The sequence below is a fragment of the Oryza brachyantha genome, chromosome 7, assembly GCF_000231095.2.
Source record: "Oryza brachyantha chromosome 7, ObraRS2, whole genome shotgun sequence".
NCBI classification, from domain to species: Eukaryota; Viridiplantae; Streptophyta; class Magnoliopsida; order Poales; family Poaceae; genus Oryza; species Oryza brachyantha.
In genome coordinates this window covers 19,049,993-19,066,581 of record NC_023169.2, presented here as the reverse complement: position 1 = coordinate 19,066,581, position 16,589 = coordinate 19,049,993, and the positions used below count along the sequence as shown (strand labels likewise).

The 16,589-nt window shown below is 37.8% G+C and overlaps 2 protein-coding genes across 2 annotated transcripts; both read left to right on the top strand.

The window, feature by feature from the left end:
* The first annotated feature begins 2,146 nt into the window (after positions 1-2,146).
* LOC102713757 (SNF1-related protein kinase regulatory subunit beta-1-like) lies at positions 2,147-5,270 on the top strand. Its single transcript, XM_015839506.1, has 4 exons — positions 2,147-2,582; positions 3,209-3,393; positions 3,502-3,664; positions 4,721-5,270. Exons 1-4 carry the CDS (start codon positions 2,331-2,333, stop codon positions 5,054-5,056), a joined length of 936 nt encoding a protein of 311 aa, XP_015694992.1. The 5' UTR covers positions 2,147-2,330; the 3' UTR covers positions 5,057-5,270.
* Positions 5,271-10,443: 5,173 nt separating this feature from the next.
* On the top strand, positions 10,444-16,535 carry LOC102721003 (esterase CG5412-like). The gene is made up of 9 exons (XM_015839613.2): positions 10,444-10,628; positions 13,417-13,786; positions 14,284-14,304; positions 14,377-14,542; positions 14,621-14,713; positions 14,877-14,975; positions 15,308-15,349; positions 15,808-16,039; positions 16,122-16,535. Exons 1-9 carry the CDS (start codon positions 10,553-10,555, stop codon positions 16,277-16,279), a joined length of 1,257 nt encoding a protein of 418 aa, XP_015695099.1. The 5' UTR covers positions 10,444-10,552; the 3' UTR covers positions 16,280-16,535.
* The last annotated feature ends 54 nt before the right edge of the window (positions 16,536-16,589 follow it).

Genomic DNA, 16,589 nt, shown 5'->3' with positions numbered 1-16,589 from the left:
TCGTGATGATACGTTGGGGCATGGTAATATGCTTGGGAGCCATATCTTGTGGGTAAAGTTGTACACCTCTGCAGAGTAAAACTATTCGAATAGCCGTGTCCGCGGTTATTAGGCAAACTGACATATTCACTGGGATTAGTGAACCTTTTAAATAACTTGATTAATCTTGGAATTGGTTTGACCCTGCGCAATGTGGTGTAACGTTGGCAGTGGTTTGGACCTGTTGCAACGTGGTGTAACGTTGGACAGTGAATGATTATTTTAAATGCTTACTTTACTTTTTATTCAGTCTATTTATCTACTGTTTTGCTAAATTACTGTTGTTTTGTGCAAGTTAACCTTAGCCTATCCTTGATACCCTATTGCATTCATTATTCTCCTCTCTTGGGTGTTACTTGTTGAGTACGGTGGTTTGTACTCAGCCTTGCTTAATTTTTTCCACCAGAGCAAGTGTCAGAGTTTCAGTCAGAAGGTTGTTCCCAAGGTTGAAGTGAGGTTCAGTCCGCCGTCGAGAATGCATGTGGTGTGGAGCCATCATCGCCAGCTGAAGCTGAAGATTAGATGGTTTAGTTTGTTTTCTTTTTCCGCTGCATTTCGATAGATAATTGTTTTTATTTGTTTTTAAGTCGTAGAACTGTGTATTGATTTGTCATAGTGTGTACTCGGGCTCATTCCTGGACCGAGATTTAATACATGCTATTATTTAGAAATTTGGTTTAAATTTCTAGGCGTGACACTTCCGGAGGTGTAGCTCAGCTTAAGTGAGTGTTCTAATTTCACGTAAGATGTCAATCCTTAGGATTAGTTCATTCACCATATGGAACTATATAAAGTTGCCACTGTTGCTCCATGCTCTTAGAATCTTAGTTGTGTTCCTCAGCTTGTCACTTACGCACTTGATTGGGTGTACTACCATTATTGTTGTTACTGTCTTTGCCCAAGCATCTTGTAATGTTTCTTGGAATCCTAGAATCCAGGAAGACATGGCTAGCAATTTTTGAATATGAAGGTTGGCATGTGATTGTTATTCTCTTCATTCATCTAAAGCGAGAATGGTTGGATGTATCGTCACCTCCCAATGAATTCTAATTACTCCAACAAAGAGTTTTCCAACACGTAAAGCTCATTGCACTCCTTCTTGAGTTCTTGGACACTACCAAGCACAATTCATAGAGCACATCAACACATCATTTTGCTAAAGCGCTATGTCAAGTATTTCTGAATATGGCTCCATCAAGCCAGGTTGCTGAACCACATTTTCAGTCCAAGAGATGCGTTTGGGGCCATAATTGAACAAATGGCCCTAGGCTCATCTATCACCTCCTGTATCATCGCACTTGCAACTGCAAAAGCCAAAAAATGCTATGCATAGCCAGTCCCCTAACTCTCTCTCTCTCCCTCTCCCTCTCCCTCTCTCTCTCCTCATGCTTGTGCTAGCCCGTAAGCTACATCCCTTCATGCCATTACTCTCTCACTTGCGCACATATCTCCTATTGTTATATTTCTCTATTGATAGCAACATCTAAAGTACTTTTTCTTCCAAATTACGTATTCACTCTATAATCCGATCATGTCGTTGTTTTCATTGTAATTAAATAGGTATAAAAAGATTCCACATGATTATATTCTAATGAAGAAAATATATGTTTCAACCTTTCAAATTTAATGTTTCATGCACAAGAAGTGAATGTTTCAATTGAAATTAAATTGTGTTGCACATTCTAAGTTTGTGTTGCTATATATATTTTTTGAAATGTTGCACATAGTGTGTTCTTTGAATGTTCCCACAATTATTTTATGTTGTTTGAACAGTTACAATACAATGTTTCATGTATAATACAAAAGTGTTTTGATTGGTAATGTTATATTTTTTTTCATTACAAATATAGTCATGTGGCATGTTGTTGTAAATATTTAATTACTTAAAATATAATGATTTAAATAGATTATAAATCAAATAAGTAATTTAGGATAGACATTAATTTCAAGATTGCTAACATAATGATTTGAAAATTATTAATATAATGCATGCATACATGTGCCTAAGAGAGAGGAGGTAGCTAGACCATGCATGATGCATGATGCATGCAGAGTATGAGAGGAGGGAGGTGTTGCATGCACTTGTGAACTGAGAGAGAGAGGGAGGGATCGTTGCATATAGTGGTTTGGCCGTGTGGAGGTGTCCAATCTTTTGCATCGGATTGGGCATCCAATGCGTAGTTGGCTCCAATCCACAAAAGCCATGGCGACACAAGAGAGAACCCATCCACCCCATCCGGGTAAATCTATATAATCTTGGTAATTAAGAAAGTGCAAAGCGGTGACCGGAGATGGGCAACATGAGCGGCAGATTGGATGACATCACCGACGCTGAAATGGATGATGGAGGCAATGGTGGGGCTCACAGCGGAAATGGGGATTACTCGTCCCCACTGCACTCCACGGACCGTGGTGGCTTCCCTCCTCCAGGAAGCGGCAGTCACGTGAGGCCTACATCGTCGTCGTTGGGCTATGTCGGTGGAGGGTCATCCCCTCCGGGGAGCCCCCCGCATCCGCACTCCCCACGTATGTTTGTGCCACAGGTAAGATCATGTTAAACTCTATTTGATCTTGAATCAACCCATAGGTCCATGTCCAACCTCTTAAATCTTGAACCGATATGTGCATGTGATGTGCATGCAACAATATCATTTGCCTTGGGCTCTGAACCCCTTGTTGATCTATTATTTGGTTGCTGATAATATTAAGACATACATGATCTCAAATATATTTGATCCAAGTAACTTCAAAATAAACTTTTTGTTTGGGACGTACAGAAGCATATGAGTAAATTTTCCATACCAACTAATCTTATGTCCAATTATACTTACTGTTTATTTGACAAAACATGTGTCTACTTCCAACTTAAAAACTCGTGCTAATTTATAATTTTGCTTCTATGGAGAAACTCTCTAGATTTTTTTTGCATCAAACAATTGAGCATTACTATTGTGATATTTTGTACTTTGTACAAAAAAAAAGTTTTGCTTTGTCAGATTTATAGAATAGTATGACTCTGTTTATCGATCAACATTTTTAACTGTAGTAGACCAATTCAAATGATTTAATTAAATCATATTTATGTCCTATATATAAAAATGTGTGTGACCTCATCTTACATGTCTTCCTCTTAAGTTTTTTTAATGCACTGATACATTTTGTACTGCAGAGTCCTATAACTCCATTGCATAGAGTTGTTGATGAACCACTTCCGGTATTTAACCAGATATTAGCGAGTGAACAAGAGGAAGATAATGATGCTTCCCCTCAAAAGTTGATTCCTATCCTACTTACGTGGACTCTTGGAGGGAAGAATGTCTATATAGAAGGATCATGGGATAACTGGAAATCAAAGTACTTATATTAGCTGGACAGATAGCATATATTTCTTTTTTTTACCTTAACTAAAACTTATGGATATCGAATCTGAGTCGACTCTAACATTGTTAATGTGGATAATAGGAAAGTTGTTCATAAATGTGGAAAAGATCACTGCATCATGTTACAGCTTGCATCTGGAGTTTATCGTTATAGATTCATTGTTGATGGAGAAAGAAGATTCCAGCCTGACCGTCCATGCGAAACTGACATTATAGGAACAATTTCAAATTTGGTCGATGTTCATGTGAGTGTTTTCTCATAATTCTATTTTTTTTCACTCCATGACTGTTTGTGTGACTTTGCTCGATAAAAGTATAAAGTATGGAATTAACTACTCCAAAGTTAAAAATCTACATAGAAATATTAGATGATAAACTTATATGTATAAACTTATTGTAAAAAACACATCATTTAGCAGTTTAGGAAGTGTGGGGGCAAAAGCCAAGAAAAAAAATGAGAAAAATCTATGGAGAAGAACACGACCTAAGAATGGAGATAGTGTCACTTTTTCTTTTTGCTTTTTGGGAATTCATTTTGTGTCCTTCTGTGGTTAGTGGTTAAGAATCATCAATTAGTACGTTATTTCTTTAAGGAGCATATGATCAATGGTATTATGTTCTTCATTCACTTGCAAGATTCTAACTTTACAAAACTAGTAAAAAGGAACATGGTCTTTTTGGCTTATAATAACTGAAGTTCTCTTTTTATTCTGATTTGTTGCCTCTTGAGCTCTCTTTGGCAAATAGGGTATGTGAGTTGGGATTGAAAAATAGAAATGAGTATACGGTTAACATTAAATGAGGTGAAAAAAATGAATATCTATGATTAAATCTTCTCCTTTGGTGGGTCAACATGTTTGCCACACAAGCCTTGGAAGTAGTTAAATAAATATTAGGATGATATTACAATTTAGAGTACTAAAAAGGAACATAAGAACCATGATTAAATGGATACTTCCTCTAGTTAATTTTTTGGATGTCGTAAGAACTTAACTCAGTTCTCCCAACATCAATAAAATTCCATGGTGGAGCTAACCCTCTTTGTTTGGGTTGGGCAAACCCGACCAAAATCCTAAATCCTCTACTAAAATATATTTTGAGCCGTGGTTTACCATGTTGTGCAATAGAGATGACCCCAGTGACATTTTTGGTTGGTTTTGCCTTTGAATAAATTTGACTAGAGGGGGTAATTCCAAGCATGACTTGTCTAGTACTCGTAGCATTCAAAACACACTACTACAATGCATCACAATCACTTATCAAAATATGATTCAGTTGTGTGTTATTTGTCATGGTTACAGGATTTTATCCCGGAGAGTGTGGACGGTGTATCTGAGCTGATGGCTCCTCTATCCCCAGACTCTAGCTATGGTTTGGTGGCTCCTGATGAAAAGGAGTTTGCCAAGGAGCCTCCCACCCTTCCAGCGCAGCTCCACCTGGGTGTGCTTAACTCGCGAGGTAGCTCCTCAGAGAAGGAGGCCGGAGAATGCGCGAAACCCAAGCACAACGTCCTTGACCATGTCTTCATTGGAAAGGGTTGGGGTTCCCATCCAACTGTTGTGGCTCCTCTCGGCATCACCTCTAGGTTCCAATCTAAATATGTAACCACTGTCCTCTACAGGGCCGTCCAAAAATAGAGATAACATCGATCGCTGACGATGCTTTATCTTGCATACAACCATAGAAAGAAAGTACTATGCTAATTATTTAGCCATGCATTCTGCTCATTGATTGCTTTGGAATAATGGTAATTTTGAGGGTGCGGACACTGGTGATTTCAGTGTTAAGAAAAAAACAAACTTATTGATGTGCTTATAATTCAATCCTAAGGCTTTGCTTTTACTACTACAACATCGCAGTATTTTTGCCCAAGTTTTTTGATATGCACTAAGTTCTCCTTAATTATTTGGTGCTTCCTCTCTTACGTGCAACATGAGAAGACAATTATGGATAGTGAGCAGTTTGCAACGACTTGAGGTTATTTTTTTGAAAACAAAAGCAATGGTGGATACTCACATTAGATGCCAATGCCATAAAACACAAAAGTATTTTCTTGTCATTTACGACACTGGCTTTTGCTCTCAGTGTCAACTAACACTTGTGTTCCATAAACTTTTCTTCAAAGTATTAACCTCAGCCTCCAACTACTAAACCATGGGCTCTTCCATATGTCCTGTAAGCTGCTCATGATCCATAATCATCTTCCCATGCTACATGCCAGGAAGGAAGCAACAAACACGAACTTCAAAGTTGTGGCTCCCATTGGTTCACTTTTTTTGGAAGAAAAAACGGAAATACTTATTTCTAAACAGAAAATAGTTTATGGGTAAAATTTGTATATCCGTGTCCATAGCGATTAAAAATCAAATGTTCTAAAATAACATATGATGAAAAAACTACCAAATCTACCCCAAAATTAACTTTCAAAATTCAAACTTTGCCTTATAAGAAGTTGCAAAACCAAAATGATGGGAGCCCCTGAATGTTCTGTCCATGTTGCCGATGTTCCAATCAGCAACCTTGATTTTAGGGTCTGAATCACTAAGTTATCTAGTGATGCTAGCTTGAGGATCTACTGTAAGAATAAATATGATGGATGAAGCTCGTTTATATAGTTTTGTCTGTGACAAAGTTGGTTAGCATTGTTAATACGCTCATGTGTGTACATATCTTCTAGCATTCCACAGTTACGATATTTAAGTCTCTCTGTTCTATTTTGTTAGCTTTTATACATGTCTATTTAAAACTGGGTTGTAATCATTTGTTATTTAACACAACTATTTGATTTATAAGTTTCTAGCATCATGCATTCACACACTGAACGGAAAGATCAAAGGGTATAAAGATTTTTAGTTTGCCTTAAAATTAGCAAGCTTTTACTGAGTCTATATAGAGACAACGTATGAAAGAATATTAATGATCCCATAGACCAATCAAGCAACAAAAATCTTATAAAGGGTCATAACATGAAAGCTCAGAAATTTGTGGGAATTTCATGGGAAATTGCATCCCATGTGGTTGTGTCCCAACTTCATCGATGATATACTTGACTGAAAGTAACAAAAGTTTTGGAATTGTGATACCTATTTAAGGGTGTAATAGCTAAATTAATTGGTAACAAGTAAAAACTTGCTTTATAATGGTTACATAAGTAACTTTTATATAGAAATGTTTTGCACAAAATACAAAGTTTGGAACTTTGAAAAGTGTACTGAGGAAAATCCATAATCCAATACCTATCTCAACTGCAAGCTTAATATACAACATTCAACTCACTTTTATAAATGTCAACAGAGTGTCATCGGTGAAAATCCCATAATGTTATATGTTTGCATCAACTGCCTTGTTCCAACAAGTCACAGAGGCTTGGCCTTGACTAAACATTTTAGATTACACAAATGCCCTCATATATGCTCTTATTTTCGTTAAAGAAATGCTATTGATATTTTGGCACTGATATTGTGCAAAAAAATATTAATTATTTACTAGGGTTACACCTTAGTTGAGTGATATGGTGAAACTACATTGAACATAATGTGTGTAACTCAAGGAAAACGATGGAACTTGTACCCAGAATGATTTAGGTCAGTTGTCCAATCTAGCTCGAAATATCGGGTGCATGCACACCCTCCGTGGTGCTGCATTTTATTACTCAATTTATCCAATTTATGGTCCGATTACACGATTACATTTGTAACGATTAAATCTTCACAACAAAATATCACATGATTATATTTAGATAAAAAACTATAAATATGTTTCATTCAGTGATTGGCCTCCTTTTAGAAATGATATTCTTTTTGTGATTTTTTATGTTTCGGTTAATATTTTTTCAATGTTCCCTTATATTAAATCAAAATATTACGGTACTTTTTGTTGATGTTCCTTATTTATGTCTTTTGATGAACAAGACTTATTTTGTTTCAACAGATGAAAACTCGAGGTTTCATAATATACAACGAATATGTTTTAGAGTGTATCTCAATTATGTTTCATTATTTTAATAACCAGAACATTTTTTATTGAACAATTGAACAATTTATTTATATATATGATGAAACAACGTGGGCGCCGTTTTATAGGGGCATCTGATAATGTTAGCTCCTGAGTGCACTTGAGATTCGTCATGCATCCATCAGGTGCTGCCAACATATGCATCTGGAGCATTTGTTTCATAAGGCGATGGTGGATGGCCAAGAGCACCCCTCAGATCTACCAGCACAATAGTTACTGAATGTAATATGCATTAACCATCCATCTAGCAACGTTCAAAATGATTTTTCTCCTTAACTATTATATTAAATCTAAGATCTGATTATATGTTTGTATTTATTTTAATTAAATCTTTAAAATAAGATATCACATGCTTATATATATATATATGTGGGGCTATTGCATAACTGACGAGCCAACTACGTATTTGACCTCATTTTTTCCACTTTGCAGATTTGACCCCGTTTTTCAAAAATAAAGACGCCGTTTGACCATGAAGTTAGGATACCGTCAGTTGGGCGCGAAAAAAATTAAAAGAAAAAGAAAAAGACACGCTAAAAGACCAAAATGGCCCCCTCCCAAACCCTAACTACTATCTCTCTCACTCACGCGAAAATACACAGAGAAGAGAAGGCGGCGGCGACCGGAGGGGCAGGACGCGAGCAGAGGCGGCGAGCGGAGGCGGCGGCGACCGGAGGGGCAGGACGCGAGCAGAGGCGGCAAGCGGATGCGGCGGCGGCCGGCGGGGCGACGCGTGCGCGCGGGGCGTCGGCGGCCGGCAGGCCGGAGCAGCGCAACCGGCGGGGCGGCGGCGGGTCGGGCCAGCACGCGCGGCAGCGGCGGTGCGGGCCCGCGCACGCCCGGCGGTGCGCCGGTGGCCGGCGGGGCGTCGTCTGTGGCGCGGCCGCCGTCGCAGTCGTCCGGGCCGTCTGACGCCGCTGCCCACAGCGCAGACGTGCGCGCGTACGGCGTGCTGCTGCTGGAGCTGCTCCCCGGGAAGGCCACGGCGGACGGCGCCGAGCTGGCGCGGTGGGTGACGCCCGTCATCCGGGAGGAGTGGACGGCTGAGGTGTTCGACCGCGTGATGCTCTCTGCGGGCAGCGCCGGCGATGACGTCGCCAGCGAACAACCGATGGTTTGGCTTCTGCAGATCGCCATGAGGTGCATCGATGCCTCCTCGCCGCCGCCGACCATGAGAGAGGTCGCCGGAATGGTGAACGCCATCTGCGAGGAGCACGACAGGTCGATCTCCTCGGAAGCATGAGCGCGACACGAACTAACACCAAGCAACTGAGCAGTATTTGCAGTGCAAAAATTACCTCACTATGTGCAGTTTGGCAATTTTAGTTAATATGCTGTCAAAATTTTGTTTAAATTAATTTAGATTTGAACTGAAATTAGTTCAAATGTTAGTACATTTCTCAAATTAATCAAACTTCACTGAAATATCAAACAAATTTGTCTCAAATAGTAACCACCAATAAGTCAAATATTACAAGTACATTAATTGTTACAATGTATATATGTACAAAATTGGGCCATATATGCAACAATCATTTAAAAGCAGGGTCAAATATGCAAGGATAAAAACGTCCATTCATGTCTCATTTAACATCGTTAAGCTTACTTAACGGACTAGGGTCAGTCGGCGCCTTCATTTTTGAAAAATATGGTCAAATTTGTAAAGTGGAAAAAAGAGGGTCAAATGTGTAGTTAGCTCTCAAAATGGGATAGCCCATATATATGTGTATGTGTATATATATATATATATATATATATATATATATATATATATATATATATATATATATATATATATATATATATATATCATATCATATCATATCATATCTAGAAATCAAATGTTTCAATTAGAATTGACTATGTTACATACTTTAATTATTTTTATTATAATGAATTAGTTGTAATTTTCCATCCTCCCAGTTCTATGCTTTAACAACCGTGCACTAGTATATCTTTAAAGTATTTTCACCTAAATTATATATCCAATCTATGATTTGATTATATTATTGTGTTTGTTGTAATTAAATATTTACTGCAAGATCTCATGTGGTCATATTCCTATAAAAATATTATTTTTTTTGCAATAGATATTTTTAGTGTTGCGTACAATGTTGTTTAAATATTTCAATAAGTATTTTCTAGTGTTTAACTAGATTATTTTGAAATGTTGCACTGGGTTTTCTGGAAATGTTTCGTACCTTTATCTTTGTTTCTTTTAAGAATTTGATGTTTCATCCGTTGAGAAAAGATGTTCCATTTATGAAAGCTAAATGTTTTAATTAATGATTCAGTTGGGTTTCTATATTTTAATATATTGAAACACTTTTTACTATATTGGATAAATATTTTTTCTATTAGTGGTGAAACATTGAAGAGCGATGTTTCTTCTATGAAAACTATTTTTTCATACCATCAAGAAAAAATATTTCAAAATATGATTGTTTCATCATTTTATTATTTGAAACATTTTTGAGTGAGCAATGAAACATTTATTTTATATGCGATGAAACACCGCTCGATTTTTTGCAACCAATCAGGCACCCGATTTCTAGGTGGTTCTAACTTGAAAGAGTAGGTTACCTGAGACCATTTATGTAGAAATGATGTAAACGATATTTTCATTCTTTTTATTATCCATATATAAATTTTCTATTTTTTCGGTACATGATTAAAGTCACGATCAAACAATTAAATTAAATCATAAATATGAAAGCGAGACAAGATAATATTTAAGGATTTATAACTCTTAGAATTGGTGTTTAATGATTTATCATTATATTCATTTATTATGTGAACTTGGATCCACATGTCATACATATATGAGTGGCAAATAGTTAAACTACGTTACGTTAGTTGTGACAAAAACTACTAAAATAAGACAGTTTCAGACAACCATAGTGAGAGCAATTTGGTAAATTTAACCATGGGTGATGTGTCCAAGGTAAAGTAGAGGTGAAGGAAGAAGGTAGAGCTCCACCATATAAATTGGGTGAGGGTGGGAAACTTCCGCCGGATGCCACGCCACGCCACTAGATGCATCCTCTCTTTTTTCTTCTTCTTCTAGCCAGAAGTCTGCCTTTCTTTGATTTGATCCATCATCGCCCACCGCGAGCAGCATGGCGGATCAACTCACCGACAACCAGATCGCTGAGTTCAAGGAGGCATTCAGCCTCTTCGACAAGGACGGCGATGGTAACTGATCCTCCTCCTCATATTTACTCTCAGTAGGATCTCTCTCGTTTCAGCCGTTGGTGCCTCCTGTTTACTCTTGCTGGAATGTCTCTCATTTCAACCATTGGCATCCTCATATGGTGGCATTGCCTCGGCCGCACAACACACCTTTTTTGGGCCGGGTACTAGTTCTGGCCCCGGATCTAGACATGAACCCGTCATTGTCATGTTCTTGTCCAGTGGCAAATTATCAATATTGACCTAACACTTATCTACTACTAACTTGATCATTTCATGACTGTGCCACCTCATGTACTTCACTATTGCATCATCATGTCTATATGAAAAAAAAATCTTTTCATAGGGCCCAGGTGTACACAAAAATGTTGAGCATCCTCTTACCACTAAGTGCTACTGCATGTCTACTACAAGCTACTACATGTTTTTATGGTGTTGTCTCTCTTATCCCTCATGCAATAACTTATTTAATAAACTTTAAAAGATTTTCCTCTTAAACTATTTTTCTAATCTATGATCTGGTTGCACCATTGCATTTGTTAAAGTTAAATCTTTGTAACAATATATCACATGATTATATTTTAATCATAACAATATTTGTTTCAACTGTTAAGATTCAATGTTTTGTGTGTTAGAAAAAAAAATGTTTAATCATTAAGACTTGATGTTTCACATGCGAGAGATGAGTATTAACAGGAATTCAAAAATTTTGCACATTTTAAGTTTTTTTGTTACAACATATATTTTTAGAATGTTGCGCGATATGTTATTTGAATGCTTCATTGAGCATTTTATATTAGTTCACTAGCTTTTTTGTTGCAACTTATATTTTTAAAATGTTACACATTGTGTTATTTTAGTGTTTTAATAAGTATTTTGCAATGTTTCACCGGTTGATTTGTTAATGCTGCACATTTCATTCTTTGAATGTTTCAACTTATACTTTGGGCCTCTTTGAGAAGCTTTAGATTCTGAGAAACAGCTGCTTGGTAGCCAGCTTCTGGATTCTTAGTTTTTTTTTCAGAATCTGTAACTACAGATTCTCAGAAGCTATAGATCGTTTGGGGCAGCTTTTAGAAAAAGTTACAGCTGGGATAAGCTCCCCCAAACAGGCACTTTATAATGCTTCAACATTTATGACTTGATGTTTCACATGTAATATAAAAATGTTTCAATTAACATTTAGTGGTATTTTCTCATAATATAATAATGTGAGATATTTTTATAAATATTTAATTGTGTTTATTACAATTATATAATCTGATCATTGATTAGATAAATATTTAGGGAAAAATTGCTTCAAACTTAAGTGTTTTTTTGCACATAACTAAACAGGCAGCTAGCATGTATGGAGAATGAGAGAGAGAGGAGCAGCATGCAACAATAACGGTCAGAAAATCACCAGCATGCATGCAAGAGGATATGAGATAGTGAAGAGCGTCTAACGTGTAGTTTTAACATGTCTATCTACATGTTTGGTTCCATAATAATGTAGATCATAAAAGATTGCCAACTAAATTTGAAAAGTAATATACTTTCATTAGAATGTTTTATTATATATGAAAATATTTATGAGATAACCGGAAAAAGGGAGTTGGTGTTGGATGTTATCTTCTGCTTCTGCTTATATGAAAATACTTATGAGATAACCAAAAAAATTAGATGAGCTACCAACTGCTTCTTTTTGCATGGAACTTTGGTCATTTTAGAGATTAGTGGAATTTGGTAGCTTAGATCCTCCATTTCTTTTCGTCCCAAAAAACTTCTACCTTTTATGGTGGACTGTTGTTGTAGCAACAACTTGATCGCTACTGCAAGTCATGCAGTTTCCTAAGCGATGCAGACATGCAGTGATGCCTGGTTTCTAGATCTAGATCAACTTAGTGACTACAACTTATACAATTGTAACTTACTTTCCTGTCAGCGGTGTTACTGTAGTGATGGATGTGCAACTTTAATATTCAAAATGGACCACTAAATATGCGTGAAGTCCTTAAGGCGCAGTCATAATGGAACTGTACCTGATCTCAATTCCTGCTTTCTAAACTCTGGAGTACCTTTTCCTATAAAAATTTGTCCACACACCATAGAGAAACCCAATGTAGTATGTTTTGTGTGAATACCTTCATGGAATTTTTTTCATGAATTGATTTCTGTTAATCCGGAAACATTTTAGCACAATGATTGGCTAAGCAAGGCTTTACGGTTGTTACATGCCTAGAAACCTCCTTTTGATTTATTGTGAGGGTAAATTCCCCGCCTAAAACATCCAAATATGCATAATACCACTCAAACTTGTAACTTACAAGGGAATACACAATTGTACTCTTCCAAACTTTCTCATTTACAACTTATGTTACTGGTGATGAGCCACATAGCCGAAGTTCCATTTTTTTCTGTTTATATAAGTTAAAATCCCCTAATGGACTGTTTGGTTAGGATGATCACATTCTTTATTTTTTCTTTCTTCTTAGCATGCCCCTTTTGAGGAATGCAACTGTGATGTACCTGACGCATTATTATCAGGAAATTAAGTCTTTACCTAGGTTTTCTATATAGAGATTTGCTTCAGTCCAACAAAAAGTATCTCGAGGTACCGGTACCTCGTGGTACCAAATCTGTTTCTGATCGTTAGATCTAATAGTGCACATTCTACTCAACTAGATCCAATGATGAAAAATGATTTGATACCTCGAGGTATTTTTGTTGGACCGGAGCAAATCTGTTCTATATAAGTATCTACTTATAATCACTAGGCTGTTCTGTGATTGGTTGCTTGTGTGTTGTGTAGGTTGCATCACAACCAAGGAGTTGGGAACTGTCATGCGTTCACTAGGGCAGAACCCAACGGAAGCTGAGCTCCAGGACATGATCAACGAGGTCGATGCCGATGGCAACGGGACCATTGATTTTCCTGAGTTTCTAAACCTGATGGCTCGCAAGATGAAGGACACGGATTCAGAGGAAGAGCTCAAGGAGGCCTTCCGGGTGTTTGACAAGGACCAAAATGGATTCATCTCCGGCGCTGAGCTCCGCCACGTGATGACAAACCTTGGTGAGAAGCTGAGCGACGAGGAGGTGGACGAGATGATCCGTGAGGCTGATGTTGATGGCGATGGTCAGATAAACTATGAGGAGTTTGTGAAGGTCATGATGGCCAAGTGAATTGGAACCATACTCTAAAGGCGGAGGAGATTGTGTGTTGCATATTAGTTACATTAAGACGCAACACTTGTTTCATCAATTTCCAGTGAAGCATCCTACTAGCTGTAGTTGCTATGATTGACAATACAATTAATTCCTGCTATATTCCTCTGCAGTGTGTTTCAGATCTCTTGTGTTCTATCTGAACCTGTAATTCTTGTCCTTGGTGTGTCCAGATTGCAGTTGGCCTGGCCCCATGTGTAGTTATATTTTTCTCATCAACTTATGCTTGAATCTCCTGGTATTAATTGGACATCCGGTGTTTTTTTTTAAAAAAAAATTTCATTGATCTCCTGTACAGATGTTATCTTCTGCTTCTATGCAGAATTTATTCCACTTACAGAGAAGGATCTTTTGGGGTTCGAATTGGATTTGAATATAGCAAACTTTGTAAGGAATACATGTCTTTCAGTGAAGGCCACTTGGTAGGTTACAACAACTATAGTAATTAAAGTGTTAGATGGATGATAGCTGCGTGCAGCTTCTCAGAGTATGGGTGGTAGGTAGCAACTACCACATATGCTCCTGGCCTTCTTAAGGCCTGGAGTTTCTTGTGCTTTCCTGACTGTATTTCTGTGCTTGTAAGAATCATACACATGGAGCATGAGAAGAAAGTTAAGGTGCTGTGCCTTCACGGCTTCCGGACAAGTGGGAGTTTTCTGAAGAAGCAAATCAGCAAATGGCACCCTTCCATCCTCCAACAATTTGACATGGTACTACGCTGGATCCAGAAATCTGGCTTTTCTTTTTTGCTTTGTTGTATTCTTGAGCACGATTTCCCTGCTTGTCAGGTCTTCCCTGATGGCATCTTCCCAGCTGGAGATAAATCAGAAATAGAGGGCATATTCCCCCCACCCTACTTTGAGTGGTTTCAGTTCAACAAGGTAACTGCTTCAGATGGAATCCAAACTGAAATAACGCTTGCTATAAGACTTTCAGATTTATACCTTAAGCTCAGTTTTGTTGCCATCCTAATATAAGTGTGCCTTAGTTAATCATTCCAAAGGTAGACAAAGTTTTATTTAGTGTTTCATATTTCCTACACAGGACTTCACTGAATACACAAATCTGGATGAATGCATTACACACCTGTGTGATTACATGATGGAAAATGGACCTTTTGATGGTCTTCTTGGATTCTCCCAGGTAAAAACGGAAACCCAACTATGAAGCATATGTGGCCCACTTGAGACTTGATTGTTATTATTATGTGCATGCTGGAAATCTTGAGCCAAGCACTTGCATATGAAATACAAGAAAAGTGCATTGAAACTGTCTATATCCAAGGTGCAGAAGAAAATGCCATTTTTTCTAAGAATTACAAGTACACACATTTTTTATTGGGCGACTCACATAGGGAAGCCAAAAGAAATGATCTTTTAGTAGTACTGGCTTACTGAACAATATCAAAATTCAGTTGAAACGAATTCATACAGTCATGACTTTCGGCTCATATATTAATTTCTTTTTCATTCCAGGGTGCAACTCTTTCTGCCCTTTTGATAGGCTACCAAGCCCAGGTACCTTAGTACTCATAATTCTACAAATTGGTTCATTTCAGTTTTGGTTTTAGCATGGAGGAACAAATAGCTATATACCATGTAAATATTCATGGATTGACTGACATCAGGGTCCTATTTTTAACTTGGCAGTTGGTTGTTTAAAAAATAAAACAAAAACCTGGCAGTTCTCATTAGGTAGCAATTCAATTGGTGGTAATGTGTTTTGGATTCAAATTACTAAATGCTACTAAAAATCCAAGTCCTACTCCTATAGGTTATCAATACTGAATATTGTTTAGCTAGCTGCTGGCTTCTGTATGCTGTAACAAACCGTTCATTCACTAGAACATGGACTTGATCAGGGTTACTTAGTATTGATGGGAGAATTCCATTTCTTTAAGCAAAGATGAGAGATATCCTTAGAAATATGCAGTATCTAGTTTCCATTTGGACTCTAACTACGCTGAATGACTTAGGGTAAAATCCTGAATGATCATCCACCAGTTAAGTTCATGGTCTCAATAGCTGGGAGCAAGTTCATGGACCCAAGCATATGCAGTGTAGCCTATAAGGATCCGATCAAGGTGAAATCAGTGCATTTCATTGGAGAGAAGGATTGGCTCAAAGTGCCTTCCGAGGAGCTGGCTGCTGCCTTTGAGGACCCTGTCATCATAAGACATCCCCAGGGCCACACTGTCCCCAGGCTTGGTATGCACCCTAAACTGTTCACCATGTATCTGCACATTGCTTGCTTCTTGAGGATTAATGAGTGGAAATTGTTCTTCCACAGATGAGGCAAGTGTGAAGCAGCTTTCTGAATGGAGCTCAAGCATCCTGGAAGAACTCAAGAATGCAGAGGTAGTCAAGGCCTCAAATTTGGAGAAGCCATCTGAGGGCAATACCGGGGTAGAGTCTGCTGAAAATCTGGTAGAGCAAGTTGCAGCTTGAGTATTGCTAGCTGACACTGCCTGGACCTGGAGGCTGGAGCTGATTGCTGCCTTAAGTTAAACCAGATTAGTCCGTCATGAAATTGTTTCATCCACATGTTTAAGAATTTCGTTTTTAAACGAACACGTTTTTAACTTTCTTTGGAGCGAATATATTTGTCTGGTTGTTCTGCTTATGTTATCTGAGAGACAAACTGAAACTTAATCGTCTCTCAACTGGACCGAATGGATTTTAGCCAGCCATTCATTGGATTTCACCATGGTTTTTGATGCATTAGCATGTTGGAGCGCTGAAAATGATAGATAAAATT

Bases quoted from the DNA above. Each gene is read 5' to 3' on its own strand.
- LOC102713757 (XM_015839506.1), top strand. From the start codon at position 2,331: ATGGGCAACATGAGCGGCAGATTGGATGACATCACCGACGCTGAAATG. The intron at 2,583-3,208 runs GTAAGATCATGT...TTTGTACTGCAG, and splicing joins CACGTATGTTTGTGCCACAG to AGTCCTATAACTCCATTGCA. The intron at 3,394-3,501 runs GTACTTATATTA...TGTGGATAATAG, and splicing joins TGGGATAACTGGAAATCAAA to GAAAGTTGTTCATAAATGTG.
- LOC102721003 (XM_015839613.2), top strand. From the start codon at position 10,553: ATGGCGGATCAACTCACCGACAACCAGATCGCTGAGTTCAAGGAGGCA. The intron at 14,543-14,620 runs GTACTACGCTGG...CCTGCTTGTCAG, and splicing joins TCCTCCAACAATTTGACATG to GTCTTCCCTGATGGCATCTT. The intron at 14,976-15,307 runs GTAAAAACGGAA...TTTTCATTCCAG, and splicing joins GTCTTCTTGGATTCTCCCAG to GGTGCAACTCTTTCTGCCCT.